Consider the following 26,789-nt stretch of genomic DNA (forward strand, 5'->3'; position numbering starts at 1 on the left):
ATGGAGGCAGCAGTGGATCAACGAATCACTGGTTTTCTCTGTGGGGTTTGGTGTGGGAGAGTGAGTGGTTCACATGTATGAGTTCTATTCACTTTAACATTATGTAGAAAACTAAAGAGAAGTCAACATGAAATTGAAAGTGTAAATAAAAATAAAAATGAAATGAAACAACAGAGGAACTTATTTGTAGGGAAGAGAATAATGATAGTAATGACGATGACGATGAAGATGAAGAAGAAGAGTTGGGTGTTGATGCTGAACTTTCGTGTTCTTCTCTCGCGGGCCTAACACACATTTCCTCTCCCGCCTCTTCTCTCGCCGTCTCTTCGACACTTTCTCTTCCTGGCGTCATGTTTTTCTTGTTGTTGTTTACTTGTAAACAAACGGCGCGTGGATCAGCTGACAGGAAGTAAACAGTGGAGGATCGAAGGCTTACTTACAGTTCTGAAGAGTCCGGGTCCAGAGTGTGGAGCAGCAGCAGCAGCTGTCCGGCTCCAGGCAGCGTCAACTCTCTCTCTCTCTCTCTCTCTCACACACACACACACACACACACTCGCAACTTCCGCTATGAGATTTCAGAATAAAAGCTGTGACTTTTCATGAAACAAGTTTTCAATAAAACATACAAAAACAAAGACACGTTATAAAGATGTAAACATTGAAATATGGTTACGTTGTATACATTTAAACTTAATCAAAACTTGTTTTGATTAAGTTTCATTCATTTTCATTCATGATTAGTTTCATTCATTCATCAATTTTCATTTGACTAATTCCTTTGTGACAGCTGTGTTTTCTTTATTTGCTGAAAATAGTTTTAACTTAATAACTTTATTTGCTGACTTTGTTTAACTGATTTTGGAAAGTTTATTATGAGTTTTAACTCATTGTCACTGGTTAACTGGTGGTGAGTTAAGGTACTGGTGCAGTTTAAAATTAACCAAGAAAATGAAACAAACTTGTTTTGCTAGTTTTGTTTGTTTGTGTCCTTTTGTTCCTTTTGATTTGATTGGGCTGTAATCGAGGTTTCACATATTTTGACGTCATCACTTACTATAATATATATAATATAATATATTCATTGCATTAATTGGACACAGTTTTTCTCTTACTTTGAAGGCCAACATGTTTTTCACACTCATGTCATTGTTAACTTGATGCTTTAGATTTAACCAATCAAACATCACATGACAGATGTAATCACATGACAGATGTAGTCACATGACAGATCTAGTCACATGACTGATGTAACATGACATATGTAGTCACATGACAGATGTAGTCACATGATTGATGTAACATAACAGATGTAACATGACAGATGTAGTCACATGACAGATGTAGTCACATGATTGATGTAACATAACAGATGTAACATGACAGATGTAGTCACATGACAGATGTAGTCACATGATTGATGTAACATAACAGATGTAACATGACAGATGTAGTCACATAACAGATGTAACACAAGAGTGTATGGCTGCAGACCAGTGCCTCTCGTCTCATGCCCTCACCTCTCGTTCCTTCCCGTCTTGAGCCATGAATCCATGCCCCCAAGGAAAATAATTTTCAAAATAAAAGCTTGCGTCTGGAACCGCTCGTCTGTTGCCATAAACATAAAAACACACTTTTAAATTGTGTAAAATGTATTGTTCAACATGAGATTTATGCTCCACAATTTAACCTGCCTGGATATGTCTCAGTAAAGGCCAAAGTGTATGGCTGCAGTCTGGAGCCTCTCGTCTCGTGCATCATTGGAAGTAACATAAGAGTCGTGGGAAGTCATTCTTATGCAGAATACAGAGTCTCTGTTGGTTAGTTAGTAAAATATCAGTAAACTGTTTAAAAAAAAAAAATCACATTCTTTTTGGATTAAATGTTTTTATTTATTTCGTGTTTTTACTCATTGGTTGCAGAATCCAGGGTGGAGACCAACTTCCCCTGTGGGTATGGCAAAAACAAAACAAAAGCATACTGGTGATCTACCATCTTATGACCATGTCTTTTTTGCAAAAAAGTGACTTCACAAACAGCCACTCTGTGTCATAGTATAAAATACCTGGCATGCAGCTCTTGTACAAACAGTAGCACCCGGAGCAATGTATGACAGAGCACATTAGCTGATATTCACTGACAAACGTCAGCGTTACACACTGATGCCGTTTCGAGTGGCTAAGGTATCGCAATATAACTATATAGTCCTGAAATCTGCAAAATATATGGACATAAAAAAAAACGTTACTTTAAGAGTTAACATGTTTTGAAATGAACTGCAGAAAACAAGCTCACAAACTCAAACTAAATTTCTTCGTGAACTGTTTAACTTCTTCTTCTTACTTTTCTTTTGGTTGCAACTGTTGCATAGGTTAGTGGAATACCGCCACCTAACGGTAAGTCCCCCTGAGATTTAAATATTATCCACAAATTGTATTTTGGACTGCGTGTGCTTGCTGTACACTCTGGGTTGTACACGCCCATGCATGAGACGGGAGGGCCCGAGAGGTGAGGGCATGAGAAAAGAGGCTCCAGGCTGCAGCCATACCCTTCTCATGTAACATGACAGATGTTATAACATAACAGATGTATTCACATGACAGATGTAACATGACTGATGAGCCATACCCTTCTCATGTAACATGACAGATGTAACATAAATGATGTAATCACATTACATGTCATTTAGCAGACGCTTTTATCCAAAGCAACTTACAATGGAATCAAGTACAATTAGCCAGGGGTGGAATCGTACTTGCAACCATGATGTCTTTCGTACACAAGGTAGGGTCTTAACCACTGAGCCACTCTACCAATCACATGACAGATGTAGTCACATGACTGATGTAACAGGACAGATGTAGTCAGATGACTGATGTAACATGACAGATGTATTCACATGACTGATGTAATCACATGACAGATGTAGTCACATGACTGATGTAATCACATGACAGATGTACTCACATAACAGATGTAATCACGTGACAGATGTAATCACATGACAGATGTAACATGAAAGATGTAACATGACAGATGTAATCACATGACAGATGTAACATGACAGATGTAATCACATGACAGATGTAATCACATGACAGATGTAATCACATGACAGATGTAACATGACAGATGTTATCACATGACAGATGTAGTCACATGACTGATGTAACAGGACAGATGTAGTCACATGACTGATGTAACATTACAGATGTAACATGACAGATGTAATTACATGACAGATGTAACATGACTGATGTATTCACATGACAGCTGTAATCACATAACAGATGTAGTCACATGACTGATGTCATCACATGACAGATGTACTCACATAACAGATGTAATCACGTGACAGATGTAATCACATGACAGATGTAACATGAAAGATGTAACATGACAGATGTAATCACATGACAGATGTAACATGACAGATGTAATCACATGACAGATGTAACATGACAGATGTTATCACATGACAGATGTAGTCACATGACTGATGTAACAGGACAGATGTAGTCACATGACTGATGTAACATTACAGATGTAGTCACATGACAGATGTAGTCACATGACTGATGTAACAGGACAGATGTAGTCACATGACTGATGTAACATTACAGATGTAACATGACAGATGTAATTACATGACAGATGTAACATGACTGATGTAATCACGTGACAGTTGTAATCACATGAGAGATGTAATATGACGGATGTAACATGACAGATGTAATCACATGACAGATGTAGTCACATGACAGATGTAATCACATGATAGGTGTAACATGACTGATGTAATCACGTGACAGATGTAATCACATAACAGATGTACCATGACAGATGTAATCACATAACAGATGTAACATGGCGGATGTAATCACATAACGACAGATGTAATCAAGTGACAGATGTCATCACATAACAGATGTAACATGACAGATTTAATACCATGACAGATGTAATCACATGACACATGACAGATGTAGTCACATGACTGATGTAACATGACAGATGTATTTACATGACAGATGTAACATGACAGATGTAACATGACAGATGTAATCACATGACAGATGTAGTCACATGACTGATGTAACAGGACAGATGTAGTCACATGACTGATGTAACATGACAGATGTATTCACATGACAGCTGTAATCACATAACAGATGTAACATGACAAATGTAGTCACATGACTGATGTAACATGACAGATGTAATCACATGACAGATGTTATCACATAACAGATGTAACATGACTGATGTAATCATATGAAAGATGTTATCACATAACAGATGTAACATGACAGATGTAATCATATAAAAGATGTTATCACATAACAGATGTAACATGACTGATGTAGTCATGTGACAGATGTAACATGACAGATTTAATCACATGACTGATGTAGTCTCGTGACAGATGTAACATGACAAATGTAACATGAGTGATGTAGTCACATGACAGATGTAACATGACAGATGTTATCACATTACAGATGTAACATGACAGATGTAATCACATGACAGATGTTATCACATGACAGATGTAATTACATGACAGATGTAACATGACTGATGTAATCATGTGACAGATGTAATCACATGACAGATGTTACATGACAGATGTAATCACATGACAGATGTAACATGACAGATGTAATCACATGACAGATGTTATCACATAACAGATGTAATCACATGACAGATGTAATATGACTGATGTAATCATATGAAAGATGTTATCACATAACAGATGTAACATGACAGATGTAATCACATGACAGATGTAACATGACAGATGTAATCACATGACAGATGTTATCACATAACAGATGTAACATGACAGATGTAATCACATGACAGATGTTATCACATGACAGATGTAATCACATGACAGATGTTATCACATAACAGATGTAACATGACAGGTGTAATCACATGACAGATGTAGTCACATGACTGATGTAACAGGACAGATGTAGTCACATGACTGATGTAATATTACAGATGTAACATGACAGATGTAATTACATGACAGATGTAATTACATGACAGATGTAACATGACTGATGTAATCACGTGACAGATGTAATCACATGACAGATGTAACATGAATGATGTAGTCACGTGACAGATGTAACATGACAGATGTAATCAAATGACAGATGTAACATGACTGATGTAATCACGTGACAGATGTAATCACATGACAGATGTTACATGACAGATGTAATCACATGACAGATGTAACATGACAGATGTAATCACATAACAGATTTAATCACATGACAGATGTAACATGACAGATGTAACATGACTGATGTAGTTACATGACTGACGTAACATGACAGATGTAATCACATGACAGATGTAATCACATGACATATGTAACATGACTGATATAATCACATGACCGATGTACTCACAAAACGGATGTAATCACGTGACAGATGTAATTACATGACAGATGTAACATAAAAGATGTAACATGACAGATGTAATCCCATGACAGATGTAATTACATGACAGATGTAACATGACAGATGTAATCACATGACAGATGTAATTACATAACAGATGTAACATGACTGATGTAGTCTCGTGACAGATGTAACATAACAGATGTAACATGACTGATGTAGTCATGTGACAGATGTAACATGACAGATGTAACATGACAGATATAATCACATTACAGATGTAACATGACAGATGTAATTACATGACAGATGTAACATGACTGATTCAATCACGTGACAGATGTAATTACACGACAGATGTTACATGACAGATGTAATCACATGACAGATGTAGTCACATGACTGATTCAATCACGTGACAGATGTAATTACACGACAGATGTTACATGACAGATGTAATCACATGACAGATGTAATCACATGACAGATGTAGTCACATGACTGATGTAACAGGACAGATGTAGTCACATGACTGATGTAACATGACAGATGTATTCACATGACATGTAATCACATGACGGATGTAGTCACATGACTGATGTAACAGGACAGATGTAGTCACATGACTGATGTAACATGACAGATGTGATCACATGACAGATGTAACATGACTGACGTAGTCACGTGACAGATGTAACATGACTGATGTAGTCACATGACAGATGTAGTCACATGACAGATGTAACATGACAGATGTAACATGACAGATGTAATCACATTACAGATGTAATCACATGACTGATGTAGTCTCGTGACAGATGTAACATGACAAATGTAACATGAGTGATGTAGTCACATGACAGATGTAACATGACAGATGTTATCACATTACAGATGTAACATGACAGATGTAATCACATGACAGATGTTATCACATGACAGATGCCATTACATGACAGATGTAACATGACTGATGTAATCATGTGACAGATGTAATCACATGACAGATGTTACATGACAGATGTAATCACATGACAGATGTAACATGACAGATGTAATCACATGACAGATGTTATCACATAACAGATGTAATCACATGACAGATGTAATATGACTGATGTAATCATATGAAAGATGTTATCACATAACAGATGTAACATGACAGATGTAATCACATGACAGATGTAACATGACAGATGTAATCACATGACAGATGTTATCACATAACAGATGTAACATGACAGATGTAATCACATGACAGATGTTATCACATAACAGATGTAACATGACAGGTGTAATCACATGACAGATGTAGTCACATGACTGATGTAACAGGACAGATGTAGTCACATGACTGATGTAACATTACAGATGTAACATGACAGACGTAATTACATGACAGATGTAATTACATGACAGATGTAACATGACTGATGTAATCACGTGACAGATGTAATCACATGACAGATGTAACATGAGTGATGTAGTCACGTGACAGATGTAACATGACAGATGTAATCAAATGACAGATGTAACATGACAGATGTAACTACATGACAGATGTAACATGACTGATGTAATCACGTGACAGATGTAATCACATGACAGATGTTACATGACAGATGTAATCACATGACAGATGTAATCACATAACAGATGTAATCACATGACAGATGTAACATGACAGATGTAACATGACTGATGTAGTTACATGACTGATGTAACATGACAGATGTAATCACATGACAGATGTAACATGACTGATGTAACACGACAGATGTAACATGACATATGTAATCACATAACAGATGTAATTACATAACAGATGTAACATGACTGATGTAGTCTCGTGACAGATGTAACATAACAGATGTAACATGACTGATGTAGTCATGTGACAGATGTAACATGACAGATGTAATCACATTACAGATGTAACATGACAGATGTAATCACGTGACAGATGTAATTACATAACAGATGTAACATAAAAGATGTAACATGACAGATGTAATCCCATGACAGATGTAATTACATGACAGATGTAACATGACAGATGTAATCACATGACAGATGTAATTACATAACAGATGTAACATGACTGATGTAGTCTCGTGACAGATGTAACATAACAGATGTAACATGACTGATGTAGTCATGTGACAGATGTAACATGACAGATGTAATCACATTACAGATGTAACATGACAGATGTCATTACATGACAGATGTAACATGACTGATTCAATCACGTGACAGATGTAATTACACGACAGATGTTACATGACAGATGTAATCACATGACAGATGTAATCACATGACAGATGTAGTCACATGACTGATGTAACAGAACAGATGTAGTCACATGACTGATGTAACATGACAGATGTATTCACATGACATGTAATCACATGACGGATGTAGTCACATGACTGATGTAACAGGACAGATGTAGTCACATGACTGATGTAACATGACAGATGTGATCACATGACAGATGTAACATGACTGACGTAGTCACGTGACAGATGTAACATGACTGATGTAGTCACATGACAGATGTAGTCACATGACAGATGTTACATGACAGATGTAACATGACAGATGTAACATGACAGATGTAATCACATTACAGATGTAATCACATGACAGATGTACCATGACAGATGTAATCACATAACAGATGTAACATGGCAGATGCAATCACATAACGACAGATGTAATCACATAACAGATGTAACATGACAGATGTAATCACATGACAAATATAATCACATGACAGATGTAATCACATGACAGATGTAGTCACATGACTGATGTAACAGGACAGATGTAATCACATAACAGATGTAACATGACAGATGTAATCACATGACAAATATAATCACATGACAGATGTAATCACATGACAGATGTAGTCACATGACTGATGTAACAGGACAGATGTAGTCACATGACTGATGTAACAGGACAGATGTAGTCACATGACAGATGTAATCACATGACAGATGTAGTCACATGACTGATGTAACAGGACAGATGTAGTCACATGACTGATTTAACATGACAGATGTAATCACATGACTGATGTAACAGGACAGATGTAGTCACATGACTGATTGAACATGACAGATGTAATCACATGACAGATGTAATCACATGACAGATGTAATCACATTACAGATGTAATCACGTGACAGATGTAGTCACATGACTGATGTAACAGGACAGATGTAGTCACATGACTGATGTAACAGGACAGATGTATTCACATGACAGCTGTAGTCACATGACTGATGTAACATGACAGATGTAATCACATGACAGATGTAATTACATGACAGATGTAATCACTTGACTGATGTAACAGGACAGATGTAGTCACATGACTGATGTAACATGACTGATGTAACAGGACAGATGTAGTCACATGACTGATGTAACATGACAGATGTAATCCCATGACAGATGTAATCACATGACAGATGTAACATGACTGATGTAATCAAATGACAGATGTAACATGACTGATGTAATCATATGAAAGATGTTATCACATAACAGATGGAACATGACAGATGTAATCACATGACATATGTAACATGAAAGATGTAATCACGTGGCAGATGTTATCACATAACAGATGTAATCACATGACAGATGTAATCACATGAGAGATGTAACATGACAGATGTAACATGAAAGATGTAACATGGTAGATGTAATCACATGACAGATGTAATCACATGACAGGTGTGATCACATGACAGATGTAACGTGACAGATTTAACGTGACAGATGTAATCACATTACAGATGTAATCACATTACAGATGTAATCACATCACCGGTGTAATCACATCACCGGTGTAATCACATGACAGATGTAATCACATTACAGATGTAATCACATTACAGATGTAATTACATGACAGGTGTAATCACATTACAGATGTAATCACATTACAGATGTAATCACATGACAGGTGTAATCACATCACCGGTGTAATCACATGACAGATGTAACATGACAGATGTAGTCACATTACAGATGTAATTACATGACAGGTGTAATCACATGACAGATGTAACACGACAGATGTAATCACATTACAGATGTAACATGACAGATGTAACATGACAGATGTAATCACATGACAGATGTAACATGACTGATTTAATCACGTGACAAATGTAATCACATGACAGATGTAATCACATGACAGATGTAACATGACAGATGTAATCACATGACAGATGTAACATGACTGATTTAATCACGTGACAAATGTAATCACATGACAGATGTAATCACATGACAGATGTAACATGACAGATGTAACATTACAGATGTAATCACATTACAGATGTAATCACATGACAGGTGTAATCACATCACCGGTGTAATCACATGACAGATGTAACATGACAGATGTAGTCACATTACAGATGTAATTACATGACAGGTGTAATCACATGACAGATTTAACACGACAGATGTAATCACATTACAGATGTAACATGACAGATGTAACATGACAGATGTAATCACATGACAGATGTAACATGACTGATTTAATCACGTGACAAATGTAATCACATGACAGATGTAATCACATGACAGATGTAACATGACAGATGTAATCACATGACAGATGTAACATGACTGATTTAATCACGTGACAAATGTAATCACATGACAGATGTAATCACATGACAGATGTAACATGACAGATGTAACATGACAGATGTAATCACATGACAGATGTAACATGACAGATGTAATTACATGACATATGTAATCACATGACAGATGTAACATGACAGATGTAATCACATGACAGATGTAACATCAGAATCAGAAGAATCAGAATCAGAATCAGCTTTATTGGCCAAGTATGTAACACATACAAGGAATTCGACTCCGGTTTTTCAAACACACGCTGTACATGAAATGTAGACATTAACATAACTTAACATATATTTGACAACAGTGAATAAAAAAAAAAAAAAAAAAGGTGACCAGAGGTCCGGTTTATTTTTAAATATATACAGTATATATAAACGATAAGGGGCAGATAGTGAATAAATAAACAAATAAACAAATAACCAAATAAACTGGTCAAGTGTTCGGTAGTGCGACGGCCTGGGGGAAGAAACTGTTCTTGTGTCTAGCAGTTTTGGTGTACAGTGTTCTGTAACGCCTGCCAGAGGGAAGAAGAACAAACAGGTTATTTCCGGGATGTGATGGATCTGCAGAGATACTACCTGCCCGTTTCTTGACTCTGGATGTGTTCAAGTCCTGGATGGTGGGCAGTTTAACACAAATGATTCTCTCTGCAGTCCTGATGGTGCGATTCATTCTGTTTCTGTCCTGTTTGGTGGCTGATGCAAACCAAACGATGATGGAGGTGCAGAGAACAGACTGGACTATTGCTGTGTAGAACTGGATCAGCAGCTCCTGGGGCAGGTTGTACTTCCTGAGATGTCGCAGGAAGTACAGCCTCTGCTGGGCCTTTTTGACTATGGAGTCAATGTTTGGTGCCCACTTTAGGTCATGGGAGATGGTGGATCCTAGAAACCTGAAGGTTTTCACAGCAGACACAGTGTTATTGAGGATGGTGAGGGGGGGCAGAGCAGGGGAGTTACTCCTGAAGTCCACTGTCATCTCCACAGTTTTGAGCGTGTTCAGCTCCAGGTTGTTCTGACCACACCAGAGGACCAGTTGTTCCACCTCCCGTCTGTATGCAGACTCGTCACCGTCCCGGATGAGGCCGATGACTGTTGTGTCGTCTGCAAACTTCAGACCCAGTGTAGAGGGAGAAGAGCAGTGGGGAGAGCACACATCCCTGGGGGGCGCCAGTGCTGATTGTCCGGGTGCTGGAAGTGATTTTCCCCAGTCTCACCTGCTGGCTCCTCTCTGTGAGGAAGTTTGTAATCCACTGACAGGTGGGGGCTGAGACGGAGAGCTGGGTGAGTTTGGAGTGCAGGATGTCCGGGATGATGGTGTTGAACGCCGAGCTGAAGTCCACAAACAGGATCCTAGCATATAACATGACAGATGTAACACGACAGATGTAACATGACAGATGTAATCACATGACAGATGTAACATGACTGATGTAACACGACAGATGTAACATGACAGATGTAATAACATGACAGATGTAACATGACTGATGTAATCACATGACAGATGTAACATGACAGATGTCACATGACAGATGTAATTACATGACATATGTAATCACATGACAGATGTAATCACATGACAGATGTAACATGACAGATGTAATCACATGACAGATGTAACATGACAGATGTAATTACATGATAGATGTAATCACATGACATATGTAAAATGACAGATGCAACATGACAGATGTAGTCACATGAAAGATGTAACATGACAGATGTAATCACATGACAGATGTAACATGACAGATGTAATCACATGACAGATGTAACATGACAGATGTAATCACATGACAGATGTTATCACATGACAGATGTAACATGACAGATGTAGTTACATGATAGATGTTATCACATGACAGGTGTAACATGACAGGTGTAGTCACATAACAGATGTAACACGACAGATGTAACATGACAGATGTAATCACATGACAGATGTAATGACTGTGATTTCCTGCTGTGGTTTCTGTGGAGTGGTGTCTCCATGCTCAGTGTTGACCTATTGACCTCTGCAGTTCACAGTAAACGGGTGATGTGTTCTCATAAGAGGCTCTTGAAGGCCGAGTGAGAGCGGCTGTGCAGTCGAGCAATCAGCGGCATCATCACAGAGGGAAATTGCGAGCGGTGCTGATGACAGAAGAGCAGCAGTGAGAGGATGAGAGGGTGAGAGGGTGAAAAAGAGCTTTGACTCATTTTCTGGATCATATTTAGAGAGAATATGCTCCTTTGTTCTCTCCCTGGTTACAACATGTCTGACGTTAATAATCATCAGTGCTCATTTAAGACTCATTTTATTACAGATTAAAGGAACAGTTCAGGATTTTAAACAAGGAGCTTCTTAAACATCAACAATAGACACAAAGAAAACACATTTAACATCAATGAGACCATTCTGCTGAGAGGTGAAAGGTCAAACTCACAGTCAACACTCTTCATGTGATCATGTTTACTGTCAAACACAAGGGACACGTGGTGGTGAGACTGTGTGTGTGTGTGAGACTGTGTGTGTATGTGAGACTGTGCGTGTGTGTGAGACTGCGCGTGTGTGTGTGTGAGACTGTGTGTGTTGTGTGTGAGACTGCGCGTGTGTGTGTGTGTGAGACTGTGTGTGTTGTGTGTGAGACTGTGTGAGACTGTGTGTTAAGATGAATGTGAGGATGAATGTGAGGGTGAATGTGAGAGTGACCTATCCAGACTGTGACTCCGCCTTTCACCGTGTGTCAGCTGGTGTTGGCTCCGCCCCCGTAACCCTTCTTAATTGTTTAACCCTGTTATATTTTCATGTTGTTCTTTTTTGTCGTTTTCATCTTCTCCTCCTGGGGGGTATTCCATCAACGTGGCTAAGAATTGCCAGACTTAGGTGTAAGCTTGAAGCTTGACTAAGCTCCACCTCCCAATCTAGCTCCAAGTCGTTCCATCAAGTGAAATCAGCTGGCTCCACCTGACGCTTAGTCAAGCCTCAACTGTTAAGCCTCAACTTGTGCACGCCCACAGGGAAAATAAAAAGCCCATTCTAGTCGAGCGCGAAAACTGTGAAAAATGCCGAAAAGCAAGGGAAAAGAACGTGCAGAGATGTTCTCCGCAGCAGAGCAAACCCTCCTCATGGAGGTATATGAGGATTACAGCCACATAATCCCAAAGAAGGGCAATACCGCGGCAATCAATAAAGCGAGGGATGTGGCGTGGCAGAATATTGCCGACAGGCTGAATGTGTAAGTGACAAAGAAAATGAAGCATTTCAGCATCATCATGTTATATAAATCCTCCATCAAAGGGACAAAATATATGGAGACAATAATCTACCAATTGATTTCTTGATGGTTTTTGTTTTAAACTAATCAATTATGTGGACCTATTAATGCAACCAAAGCCCTAAAATGAAAAGGAAAAGACAGCCCTAATAAGTAACATTCATATGAACATAATTAAAATAGCATTATTGTTTCACTGCAATTTATGTGAAATTCTCCATATTTGATCATTTGGCAGCCCTAGTAGTAATGTTAGAAAGTGATATTCATCACATTTATCAACTGAATGTTATGCAAATCGATGGGATAGCTTTCATTTATTTCCTGCATGGCCAATTGTATAGAATTGATATCCTTTTCATTTAAGCCTGTCATTTTTACATGCTGTATTTGTGCTACTTCTGTATTTTGTCCCAGATGCTATATGTTGAATTGTTGTATTTTCATTTTATTTGATGTAAAGCACTTTGAATCACCTTGTGCTAAAATGTGCTATATAAAGTAGCCTTGCCTACATTTTTAATAATAATAGGCTACATTTAATCAAAGTATTTTACATGACTCATCACATTTATCATACAATTGATGGTAGATTATTACATGAAGAAATGCAATATTGGTTATCATTCTATAGGAAATAATCATATGACAGAACTATTGATTGTAAAAGTTATTATTTATCTAGAATCATTTTAGCAAATCAAGCAATTCAATGGAGACGAGGACCCCTATTACAGTAAGTGAATGCAGGTGACAGCAAATCAATCATCTATCTCCTATCAATCGGAGGCCCTAACCCTTGTTACATCAAAAGAATGATGATCTCTTTAGATTTCCTTTTAGAATATTTTTTTGCTAATTAGTTTAATTTTGTATTTATTTGTGTCTTATTTTTTATTTTGCTGATAATGTTCTTTAATGTACTTAATATATAATATATACTGTAATTATTAGTATAAATCATTTCTTTAATACATTTTATTATATATTTTATGTTTTACATATCATTTTATCATTCCATGACAGTTGTGTGTCTCTGTTTCTGTCTATTGGACATTCTTTGATCATAGATGGTGCTAAGCTTCACTTTTAGCCTGCTACAGACCAGGTTTGCCCGGCAGCATAAGTTACCATGGTTACATGGCTGGCATTCACATTAGCCACCTTGGTGGAACAGGGTTGAGGCTCAGATTGATGGAACGGAAACCTGAGCCACAGTTATGGTTTAGCCATGGTTGAGGCTTAGCCAGAGTCATAGTTTCCATGGTTACTGAGTTGGGGCTAATCTCAGCCTCTTTGATGGAACCGAACTCTCACTCATATTAGCCAGACTTGGCCATTTAAGCTTGGCTTTGCCTTTAGCCTGCTTGATGGAATACCCCCCTGGATTTCAGACACTGATCATGAGATGAGATGATGTGGAGGCTCTGCCCTCTTGCCTGTGGAGGCTCCGCCCTCTTCCTGCAGCCTCAGCAGGACCTGACGAGCGTCAGGTGTCGTTGATGATTGTGAAGTAGAGCAGCAGTATAAGACCAGAGCAGGAACATCACACGTCCACCGGGCTTGAGGACCAGCTGCTCACTTCACTCACAGAAACATGGAGCTCTTCTTAAGGTCAGAAACAGTCTCCAGCTCCAGCTCCAGCTCCAGTTCTAGTTCTAGTTGTGGATTTGCTGAAACTTTTCTCTCTTTGTCTGTTATTCAGGATCTCTTGGAGTTCTCTGCTGCTTTTCACTGCTGTCTCTAGTTTTCCTGCAACAAATGAAGGTAAAGACAAAAGATTCTCAGTAAACGCTGAGCATGTGGTTTGAAGAACAACTCAATCTGTGACCTGGATCCAACGCTTTCAAACATGTTCCACAGGCTACAGAAATCCTCCTGGAAGCTTCTGGAACTACAGAGCAAGTCGTGCATCACCAAACCTCAGGTCTGGAGCTCTCCGTCCTCGCGTGTCACAGCAGTTTGACCCTGCATCTGCTGGAGGTGGACAGTCTGCAGCAGTGTCCACACAGTTCAACTCTCCCCCTGCAAACCAGTCTCCACTCGAAGCAGCAGCAGCTGCCAACATGGCGGCTGTCAGATACTTGAGTCCTAGTGTCTGGGGGAAGAAGACTCCTGTTCTGCAAAGCTCCCAAGTGTCAGAACCTGCAGATGATGAAGATGATGGGGTCTCCGTGACCGCAGACTCTCCTCCTGAAGCCGAGCAGCCGGTGGATGGTTCCTGGGTGGTGGTGGACCCGAGCAGACGGTTTCCAGATTTCGGTGTTTGGGCCCCGAGTCCTGAGGCTGCAGCTGCACAGAGCGTGAGTGATACGTCCCCGCCGCGGCCTTCTTCCTACGTCATCCAGTCCAGAAGGGGCTTCCAACGAGCACGAGAGCTCAGGTCCAGCTTAAAGTATGTCAAAGAATACCTGATGCCACAAGTGATTCCCTCTGACCCTGAAGACGAGGCCATGGAGCTCCCACCAGAGCCTCAGGCTGAAGAGGGACAGGAGATCTTGGGTAAAGGCCGAGGATGAGCGTCCTTTAAACGGCTAGATCATGTGACTTAACTCCAAACTTATGTCTTCCAGGGTGAACATGGAGATCCTGTGGAGACTTAAATAAAGTTCTTGACCTGATCAAAATGTCTGTCTCCTGTTTTAAACTTTGACATTCAGGATATTTGAATGCCAACACTGCTACAGCATTAGCTTACTAGCACCACCTAACGTAGCTCTGGGATGTCGGCTAAAGACTCGACAGTATCACATGTTTGTCTAGGTAAGAGCTGAGGTTCACGTTAAACCTGGTCTTTACCAGACCAGGTGACAAGTTCACCCTGTCATAACTTGCACCTGGACACAGTTTTAGCCTTAAGACCTCAGTGACCACATGAGGCAGCAGAGGACCAGTGGCTCCTGTGAGATCACTGATTACTAAAACCAGATTCTCTCTGGACTTTGGTGTGGGAGAGTGAGTGGTTTATTAAAGACGTAGACATGTTAGGATCACAAACCACTTTTTTTTTATTTTTATAAGCTATAAAGGTAATGTGCTGCTTTTACCTGCAGGGGGCGTGGCTCAGGCTTTAATAGTGTGAGTGAGTTTCCAGCTGATTCTCATTGACGCTTTTGTTCTGGAATCATAGCTGCTCGGAGAGGTCAGAGGTTATGGAGAGTGTGTGTGTGGTCCACTCTCCACTTTGAAGCACAGGAGACAAAGAATCCTCTTTGATTTGGTCAGTGAGGTGACTTCAACACACGCATGTTTGAAAATGCTCTCAACTGTCCTCCATGTCTGTCCATCAGTCCTCTATGGTCTCTTAGCAACAACCACATAAGGGAGAAGAAACCTGGAGGCGGAGCCTTCTGAAATAAACCAGCGGCCTTTACCTGAACCAGGTTAACGAGGTCTGGAGGACAGCTGGACATTTTGTTTGTAGATGGATGAAGCCAGTAATTAACTGAAGGAGCAATTAAACAGTGAAACAGTGATGTGAGGAGAGCAGGACATCAAACAGCTGTCATTGTTACATTGTGATTCTGTGTCACTTTGTCAAATCACTGCAAATCTAAAAAAGTCTCCTGATCCACGAGTTTATCAACGATCTCTTTATTTCAATCAGTTCAACAACAGCAGGACACAGTTTTCATATCTGCTAACAAACGCTAACGGCTGTTTAAACACACCGGAGCTGCTGGTCCTCTGCTGCCTCGTGTGGTCACTTTGTGTCCCTGAGGTTAATCTGAATGAACGATTTTAAATGCCGAATTCACTAAAATCAGACGTTTGAGCTCAGTGACAGAGGCAGCAGTGGATCAACAACTCCTGTGTGTGATGTTAAAATCACTGATTTTCTCTATGAGGTTTGGTGTGGGAGAGTGAGTGGTTTACAAACTTCACTTTCCTGGTGGAAAAGTCTGTGTAACAGTGAGATAAAGACGTGATAGTGTGATATAGATATCATAGACTTAAACTAATGTAGATTTTAATTGATACGTTTCTTTTAAAGAGCTAAAATTTGTGTTTTTATGTGTAAAACTGAAGTCTGTAAACCACTCACTCTCCCACACCAAACCTCATAGAGAAAATCAGTAATTTTAACATCACACACACAGGAGTTGTTGATCCACTGCTGCCTCCATCACTAAGTTCTAATGTCTTATTTTGTCAATTCTGCATTTAAAATCCTTTGTTCAGATTGACTTCAGTGACACAAAGTGACCACACGAGGCAGCAGAGGACCAGCAGCTCCTGTGTCCCTGCAGCTAAAATCACTGATTTTCTCTATGAGGTTTGGTGTGGGAGAGTGAGTGGTTTACAAACTTCAGTTTCCTGTTGTAAAGTCAGTCTTACAGTGAGATAAAGACGTGAACATGTGACGTAGATCAAATCTGCAGCCATGTTTTCACTGAGAGCCTCTCTCTCAGCAGCAGGGGGCGCTCTCACATAAGGTCAGTAATCTCAGCCTCACAGTGACCACAAGTCTCGTGGTCTTGTCACAGGTCCGGGATTTGACCTGGGATAACGTAGCAGTCCGTGGGTCCAGAGGAGTTGAAGGGGATCATGTCCAGAGAAATCTCCGCCTCACATTGGTACTGCAGGACAGAGGGCAGCAGAGAGCTCTGCAGCTTCTGAGACTCATCAGAAAGCGCAGAAACTGCGTCAAAGTTGTGCAGAGCAGCGGCGTGAGGCGGCGGCATGCAGGTGCTGATCCTCGGGGCCCCGGGGCCCGGCGCGCTCACGCACGCTTCCTTCTGCAGCGTGGTGTCGTGGTGATAGGACACAAGCTCGTTACTGAAGTCCACGGCCTCCACCGTGGACGTGGAGCAGTACTTGTTGCAGCCCAGGATGGTGGAGAAGGCTTTCCGGAAGTCCGCGTTGAAGGCGTAGATGACCGGGTTCAGGGAGGAGTTGGCCCAGCCGAACCACACGAAGATGCTGAAGGTGGTGTCACTGACGCAAGGGGGCGCTCCCACTTCGTTCGAGTCACAGAAAGGAACGATGCAGTTGAGGACAAAGAAGGGAAGCCAGCAGAAGACGAACACGCCCACGATGATGGACAGAGTCTTCAGGACCTTCGTCTCTCTCTTGAAAGTGGTTTTCAGAGAACTTTCGTCGTGCGTGGACGCGCGGTGCAGGCGGTGGTTTGGCGCGCGCGGTCCCGCTGCTCTCTCCAGAGAAGAAATCCGTCTGATCTGGTTTTGCGCGATGCGGAAAATGCGCGTGTACGTGCCCACCATGATGAGCACGGGGATGTAGAAGCTGATGAGGGACGAGGAGATCGCGTAGGTCCGGTTCAGGCTCGCGTTGCAGTCGTCCGGGTTGTGCGTCGTCAGGTTGTCCGCGCGCGCGCGATGCCAGTTGAGCTGCACGGGGATGAAGGAGATGAGGATGGACAGAGTCCACGCGACCCCGATCATCAGGAAGGCGAACCTGCGCGTCATCTTGCGCTCGTACCTGAAGGGACTGGAGATGGCCCAGTACCGGTCCATGCTGATGACGCACAGGTTGAGGATGGACGCGGTGGAGCACATGATGTCAAAGGCCACCCACGTGTCACAGAAGCGGCCGAAGAGCCAGATGCCCGCCACCTCGGACACGGCTCTCCACGGCATCACCAGCACCGCCACGAACAGGTCCGACACCGCCAGAGAGATCACGAACGAGTTGGTGACTTTGGAGCGAAGGTGGCGGAACTTGATGACGGCGGCGCAGACCAGAGTGTTCCCCAGCAGCGTGGACACGATCAGCGCGCACAGGACGCAGCCGGTGAGCGCGCGGAGGCTCACACCTCCTGGTCCTGGTGCTGGTCCTGGTCCTGGTCCTCCTCCTGCTGTGACCACCTGCTGCTGTGGGTCCTCCATGGATGGATGTCCAGACTCAGAGTGTCCTCGTGCTGCGCGTCTCTGCTCCACACTGACACTGACCCACACACACACACACACACACACTCTTTCTCGCTCACACACACACACACACGCACACATGCGCGCGCGCGCACACGTCTCTCTCTCTCATCAGCACAATTAATCACCATACATCAAACAAATTTATAATGTAATAAATGACAATGTAGTGTAATATAATTGAATATAATATGATATATTACATTATAATATAATGTAATATAATACATTATATTATTATAATATACTATAAAGAAATATAATATATAGTAGAATTTAATAAATTACAACGTAATATAATACATTATATTATTATAATATATTATAAAGAAATATAATATATAACATAATGTAATGTAATATAATAAAATAAAATGTTTAGTTGTCTGAAAACAGTTGAGTGACGTCACGTTTTCAGAGAAAAGGTGACATTAAAGGAAGGTAAACCCTGCCCTCTAGTGTACAAACACTCACATCACACCAACACACATTAACGTCTCTTTCAACGTCTATGGACAGATTAGAAGAGATTATATTAAATTAGATTAGATGATATATATATATATATATATATATATATATATATATATATATATATACATATATATATATGTATATATATATATATATGTATATATATATATATATATATATATATATATATATATATATATATATATATACATATATATATACATACATATATATATATATACATACATATATTAGGTCTTTATTTTCAAAACTGATTTAATATCTACTTCCTCTGCAAACAGTCTTGTATAAAGTACCTGAGTAAAGGTATTTTACCAGAAAATCACTTTTTATCATATTACTTCAGTAAAAGTATTTACTGTTATATAAAGTGTATAACATTTACTATGACTATATGTTTAATATTAACCTATGTGTTTATGTATTTATTTTATTGTTATATGGCGTTTATTCAGTCTCTTTGTTCTTCCTTTGTCAATGTTTCTGTTTGAAATAAAGTTGTTTTTTTCAGTGGGTATCAACAATAAGCCCCGCCCCCAACAAGTTCCTTTCTTAAAGGGGACATATTATGCAAAATCAACGTTTTAATCATTGTAATACTTATATTTGGGACTCTGGAGGCCCTACCAGTCGCCAAAGTGTGGAAAAAGAATACTCAGTCCTGTTTTCGTGGTCCCCCTTAGTGTAAGTATAGGCGATAAAACACGCCATGTTGAATTACCTGCACTTATGACGGCAGCATGCGCATTACACCGTGAATGTTACCACCCACCAGTAAGTTTACCTCGAGAGCTCCACCTTAGCTCCACCTTAGCTCCACCTTAGCTCCACCTTAGCTCCACCTTAGCTCCACCTTAGCTCCACCTTAGCTCCACCTTAGCTCCACCTTAGCTCCACCTTGTCCCTATAAAATGCCAGAGTGCAGGCGAGGGAGGAAGAGCGGTATTATGTCAACGCGGAGGGACAAGTGTGCTGTTGGTGGCTGCACAGTGGAGCACAGTGTTTTACACAAACTTCCAGCCTCAGAGGATTTTATATATGAAGCTAATGTGCCGGATAAAGTCAGCAAACGTGTGTTCGTGTGTTCGCACCACTTCACATCAGACTGCGGCCAGCGGTCGCCGTATTTAGTCAGTGACCGTATTTCACCGACGTACAAACACACACATTGTTAAGAAAAGGTCACATAGAGGTCATAACTGACCATTCTGACACGTCCTCCATGACCGGAGCACAGACTCAGTCTGATACAGTCACATACAGCGATCAGTGGTGCTGTCCCTAAGTGTTTTTAACTGATTTACAGTTGGTCAGTGTTCGGCTTGATCCTTGTGTCGGACGTTTCTTCCTGTGACGACACTCTCGCTGCCATGTTGATATTGTCAGAGAACTAGTGGAGGTAGGGGGAGAGGAATGGAGCGGAGGGAACAGGAGCTGAGTGGAAGCTCTTTCAATCTGTCTGATCTCATGTTCTTCATTGACCTCTCCAGTCCCTCCCTCTGTGATGTAGAGCTCTATGAAGATCTCATTCAGAAGGGTGGGGTTTCCTGCATTAGCCACGCCCTCAAACAAACCCTGGAACTTCTTCTTCAGGTTTGATTTGAGTTCACGTCGACAAGCTGAAGCTCTGGTTTCTGAAAGAACACAAGAAAATAAATCAGTGAGTGGATCATTGAGAAAATAAGATGTTCTTCCTTTCACATTAAAAGTCCTCTTACTGCTCTGCAGACAGTCAACTAGCTTCTCCTGCTTCATCCTCCTCAAGAAGACCTCTGTGATCTTCAGAAAGGCCTCTCTGCTCCTCCTCTGCTCCTCATCCTCCCTCTGACGGTCTAAGACTTCTGTGTGATCTGTATCCAGAACCTTCTGGATCTTCTTCAGCTCGTTCTTCACAAAGCAGATGATGTTCTCCTCCAGCAGCTGGAAAGGAACATGTGAAGTTTAACATCAGATGATCAATGACAGAGTGAAGTCCTGCAGGTCCACAGAGCAGCATCCAGACTGTCAGGACCTGGACTCTGCTTCTATATTAACAGTAGTGTCATGTTTGTTCATTTAGACACCTTAAATATGGAGTCCAGGTCTGCTCCATGCTGCTGGACAGGCGGACCACTGAGAACCTCTGTCCTCTGCTGATCAACTCTGAGGACAAAAGATTCCGTGTCATTTACTTAACAATCTTTGTTTCGGGTTCGCTTCAAGTGAACAAAATGCAGGCAGCAAACTACAACACAGGGCATTGTGGGTAAACACAATCAAAACATACGCGTGTGTAGAACAATAGCTGGGAGAAATGAGCGAGTCCATTGTTGCAGCGTATCTGTGTCGTAGGTTCACATAATGCATATGACGCTCTGATGTGGAGGAAACAGAAGTTTTCTTCATTGTTGTCTCGTCTTCTCCTTCAGTAATTCTTGATGCAGCGCCACCTCAGGCGAGTAGGGGAATACATTATTCAAAATGTTTGGTTCGTTTCACTAAAGGGTGAAAGCAAACTGGGACCAGCTGAACGTTGCAACCCCCAATCGTACCGAGTCTGGAGGAGACTATTAGGTGTGAATACGACTTTAAAGGCTTTTCCATTATACAGTTCTAGTCCAACTAAGCTTGACTCAACTGAACTTGACTGTTTTTCTTTTCCATCAGTGATAGAACCTGGTACCTGGTGTTTGTTTCAATTCATGCTCTGATGTGGTTCCAAACGAGCTGAGCTGATACTAAAATGTGACATCAACAGAATGCCGGCCACTGATTGGTCATCACTGGAAGAGTCATGAGCACGACTCCGGGACAAGAATCAAAGCCGTCAAGAATGTTACAGCGAGCAGACGTTCACCGTGGTCCGTCAAGGACTTGCAGAAGTTCTTGTGTTTGCCTCGATCTCCTTCATTGTTTGTGTGTTTGAGTATGTGTTCGACACAGCCCATTGGTTTATGCTAATAATGGACTGTCAGTCAGTTATTGAGTGGGCTCTGGGCTGGTGATCCTTGAGTCACCAATGCTGATCAGTAAACCAGGTTTCATAGACCATCAACTACCAAAAAGTCATTAGAAGAGGAGGCTTCCATTTGTACTTAAATAACAGACCCATGTGGTCCAGCAGCAGGGGCTGCAGAACCCTGGCACCGTCCTCTGGACCTCAGGCTTCTCACAATCTCATCATCATCATCATCATCATCACCAGATGGACCCTCATTGAGCAGTATGAGGGTCTGTATGTAGATGTCTTATAGTTATTGGGATGAAAATCGAGAACTGGTCGTGTTTTAATAGTTATGTTACTTTTGTTCTAACTTCACTTAAAAACAGGTGGGAATTCTAAAATAAAGATCGCTCAGGTCGCTTCTCAACCATGATGATGATGAAACTGCTGCTGTCACATGATGATGTTTGACGTCGCGCTGCGTCGCTTACTCTCCAACCGTCGTGGCGTCGAGTGCTTGAAATTTTTGGCTGACTTTGCTGAATTTTGTGAAAGTACGTAAAAAGGGTTTTTACAAAAAATGAACAAATACAACAGTGTAAACGTGAGGCAATGGCCGTTTCTCAATACTCAAGTATGCAAGTATGTACTTGCATACTTGCAAGTATATACTTGAGAACTATGCTGGGAGTACACACTTGCCAAGTACAGGAGTACACAAGTATGATTCTTCAATTGGAACAGCGGCGTACTTCCTTGTTCTACTGTTTGAATGGCTGGTGGCGCCAAGTGCTTAATCCTCATTAGCGCCACCTACAGTGTTGATGAATGAACATCTGAAATACTTTTAATAAATGCATATATATTGTTAATATTTTCACATTTTAAATATTTAACTTCATTTAATTTATTATTATTACATCCACTTCCTTTATTATCTATTTATATACAATACAAATAATACACTGTGGAAATAGATATATTACAGCATTGTAGTGTGTGTGTATATACTGTATATGTACATATTATATTTAAATACAGATACAATGACTGTGCGACTTTAATATAAATCTAAAATTCAAAGTTAAAATAAATAAAACATTAATAATATACAAACTTTCAAACTGTCAGGTCAAAATGTTTCCATTAAAAACAAAATAACACGTCAACAACAAAGCAATTTTTTTGTATTAATATTTTTGGTAGACAGTACAACATATTTCACCTTCACAAAATACAAGACATAAATACATACTCAACTGTCCCCTTTCAAAATTAAAAATTAAAAAAGATAAATAATGAAAATAAAATAACCAAACAACATTGTGTGCCTTTCACTTATGTTTAACATTTGACCTCTCGTTCCACCACATAAACGTTACTTTCGGTTAGATCAGATCCACAGACAACCCCTCTATTGACATCAAGAAGGAGCCCCAAACTTGATTAACGATATCCTCTCTCCCCAATACTCTGTAAGGGACTCACTCATAAGTAGCCATTCTTGTCATTTGTTCAGTTCATTCCTTAAAACAGCATGGAGTAGATGACTTCCAGTGTCTCAGAATTATTCTACATCCTGTTGTAGTAGCCAAACGTACCCATAATCTCTGTCTTCCAGTCAAGGTGATATTGTCTGGCAGCAGACCCAGAATACACAGAGCTGGGGTTTTGATGAGTTGTAATCCAAATAAATCATTTAAGAGGGTCCCAACCCTTACCCACAAAAGTGCATTTTTTTCACAAGAATATAACATGTGTACAAGCGTACCCTCTTCCTTCTCACACCTCCAACACGTGTCATTGTCCTTGAGTTTTAGTTTTGCCATTTTACTGGGGGTCCAGTGGTTCCTGTTCAACAATTTGTACTGAGTAAGCTGTGATTGTGCTTCACGAGAACATTTATACCAGGATGCCACCAACTCCACCCAGCTATCATAGGAAATCTGTTCACCCACATCCTTCTCCCAGCAAAGTCTCAACCCTTCCAGGAGGGGTGATCGTGCCTCCCTGAAAATCACATAAAATTTAGAGGCTCCACATTTTTAATGCCTTGTTACCTGGACCAATTCCTGAATGCTGGTCACATGATCCGGGCTCTTCCCCTTAATACAGTGCCCAATTTGCAAACATTTCCAAAAATCCTCTTGTGCAAGGCTATACTCCTGCTTGAGTTCATCAAATGATTTCAAACCATTATCGCCAATTAGATCACAAAGCAAGTTTATTCCAGCTTTCGCCCATTTCTCCCACATAATAGTTTTTTTTGCCAATTAAAATGTTTTTGTTGTCAATAATGGAAGAGATCTTGGATACTGCTGTGTACTCAAAAGAATGTCATCAGCATATAAAAAAAGCTTATGTACTACATAGCCCATTTGAACCCCTTTAATGTCTTTACTTTCCGACAATGCAATAGCCAGTGGTTCCAGAAACAAGGCAAATATCAGCGGCGACAGGGGCGAACCCTGTCTGGTGCCACGACTAAGCTTGAATGAAGGTGATATCACACCATTAGTAAGTACTGTAGCCATCGGCTCTGTATATACTAATTGTAACCACTGCATGAAGGATGGGCCGAACCCGAATTTCCCCAGTGCATGAAAGAGGAAAGCAAATTCAACTTTATCAAAATCCTTCTCTGCATCCAGGGAGGTCTATATCATTCCTGTTTTTCCACATTATGTGCAATATTCTGCGGAGATTGTCAGCTGAGCACCTGTGTTTTACAAACCCAACCTGATCAGCATGTACCAGGTTGGGAAGCACCCTTTCCAGCCTGGCAGCAAGCACCTTGGAGATGATTTTTTCATCAACATTAATTAACGAGATTGGACGATAGTTTCCACAACATTGTGGGTCTTTCCCTTTTTTATGGAGTAAAGTGATAACAGCAGATCTCATACTAGCTGGGAGTTTACCCTTCCGCAAAGCATCCTGGTAAACAGCTAACAATCTTGGGGCAAGATCTTTAACAAATTATTATAAAAATCAGATGGAATCCATCATTGCCAGGAGCTTTGCCTAACCGGAGGCCGTGAATTGCGTGTTTAACTGCTAACGTAATTTCTCCTTCTAATATATTTCCTTGTTCCTCTGTGAGAGTTGGAATTTTAATGGATGAAAAGAAATCCGTCATTTTCTGTTCATCAATGTTTCCTTGAGACATATATAATTTTTGATAAAATATTTGAAATACTTCATTAATCGCTTTTTTATCTGTTACCAGCTTGTTATTGTGATCAAGTATGGATGGAATTATATTAGAGGTTTGCATCTGTTTTACCCTATGTGCTAATACCTTACCTGCTCTCTCACCTTGCTCAAAGTACTTTTGATTGGAACAGAACAGAGCATATTCAACTTATTTCTGTAGATTATTATTCAGTTTATTCAGATTATTATTAATTAATTTATTCCATATTATATATATATTTATTCCCCTCTCAGGGTGCTGCATATGTTGCTTCTCAAGTTCCTTGATGTCTTGCTCGAGCTTCTGTAATTTATCTCTGTCCGCTTTTTTAATTCGAGAACTATATTGAATAATACGCCCCCTTACGTAGGCTTTGAAAGCATCCCAAGTTATGCCAATATCATCAATTGAACCCTCGTTAAACTCCCAAAATTATTATGTACTCACAACATTCCTCACTATTTAGTAATAGATTATTCAAGCGCCACCACATCGCAGATTTTGTATTTTCTGTAATAGATAAAGCTATATCGACTGGGGCATGGTCCGATAAAACCATGTTGCCAATTGTGGCACTAATAGTCTGACTCACCAGCGAGCGGGAGATCAGGAAATAATCTATCCTGGAATAGGTAGAGTGTGAGTTAGAGAAAAACGTATAATCTTTTTCTTGGGGATAGAGTATTCTCCACACATCGACCAATCCCAGATCTTACATCATCACATCTACCACAGCACGTGCTGGGTCATTAACTGGCCTAGGTTGAGAGGATTTATCCAAATACACATCCCTAACCTGGTTAAAGTCTCCTCCAATTATGATGTTATCACTCCCTATACTCCGTACTATATTGCAGATTACGTGAAAAAACTCTGGTTGTGAAGTGTTAGGCGCATAAACATTTACAAAAGT

General features: G+C 40.3%; 3 protein-coding genes across 6 annotated transcripts in view; 1 reads left to right on the plus strand and 2 right to left on the minus strand.

Annotated features, from left to right (window-relative positions):
- The window catches only part of plekha1b (pleckstrin homology domain containing, family A (phosphoinositide binding specific) member 1b), an 8,708-nt gene extending 8,183 nt beyond the window's left edge, over positions 1–525 (minus strand). For 2 of the 4 annotated variants that reach the window (XM_058621911.1, XM_058621915.1), the window contains exon 1: positions 441–525. The gene's annotated coding sequence lies outside the window, so the exon portion shown is untranslated. The remainder of the gene's footprint in view (positions 1–440) is intronic. The other 2 variants (XM_058621914.1, XM_058621912.1) reach the window with 2 other exon arrangements.
- Positions 526–14,909: 14,384 nt separating this feature from the next.
- Positions 14,910–15,987, plus strand: LOC131448676 (uncharacterized). The gene is made up of 3 exons (XM_058621332.1): positions 14,910–14,985; positions 15,077–15,138; positions 15,235–15,987. The coding sequence occupies exons 1-3, from the start codon at positions 14,969–14,971 to the stop codon at positions 15,888–15,890; spliced, it is 735 nt and encodes a 244-aa protein (XP_058477315.1). The 5' UTR covers positions 14,910–14,968; the 3' UTR covers positions 15,891–15,987.
- A 1,812-nt stretch (positions 15,988–17,799) lies between these two features.
- Positions 17,800–19,220, minus strand: LOC131448675 (D(5)-like dopamine receptor). The gene has a single exon (XM_058621331.1). The coding sequence runs from the start codon at positions 19,218–19,220 to the stop codon at positions 17,853–17,855; it is 1,368 nt and encodes a 455-aa protein (XP_058477314.1). The 3' UTR covers positions 17,800–17,852.
- Between the last annotated feature and the right edge of the window lie 7,569 nt (positions 19,221–26,789).

This window comes from Solea solea, chromosome 21 (genome assembly GCF_958295425.1).
Source record: "Solea solea chromosome 21, fSolSol10.1, whole genome shotgun sequence".
Lineage (NCBI taxonomy): Eukaryota > Metazoa > Chordata > Actinopteri > Pleuronectiformes > Soleidae > Solea > Solea solea.

Bases quoted from the DNA above. Each gene is read 5' to 3' on its own strand.
- LOC131448676 (XM_058621332.1), top strand. The intron at 15,139-15,234 runs GTAAAGACAAAA...CATGTTCCACAG, and splicing joins TTTTCCTGCAACAAATGAAG to GCTACAGAAATCCTCCTGGA.
- LOC131448675 (XM_058621331.1), bottom strand. From the start codon at position 19,220: ATGGAGGACCCACAGCAGCAGGTGGTCACAGCAGGAGGAGGACCAGGA.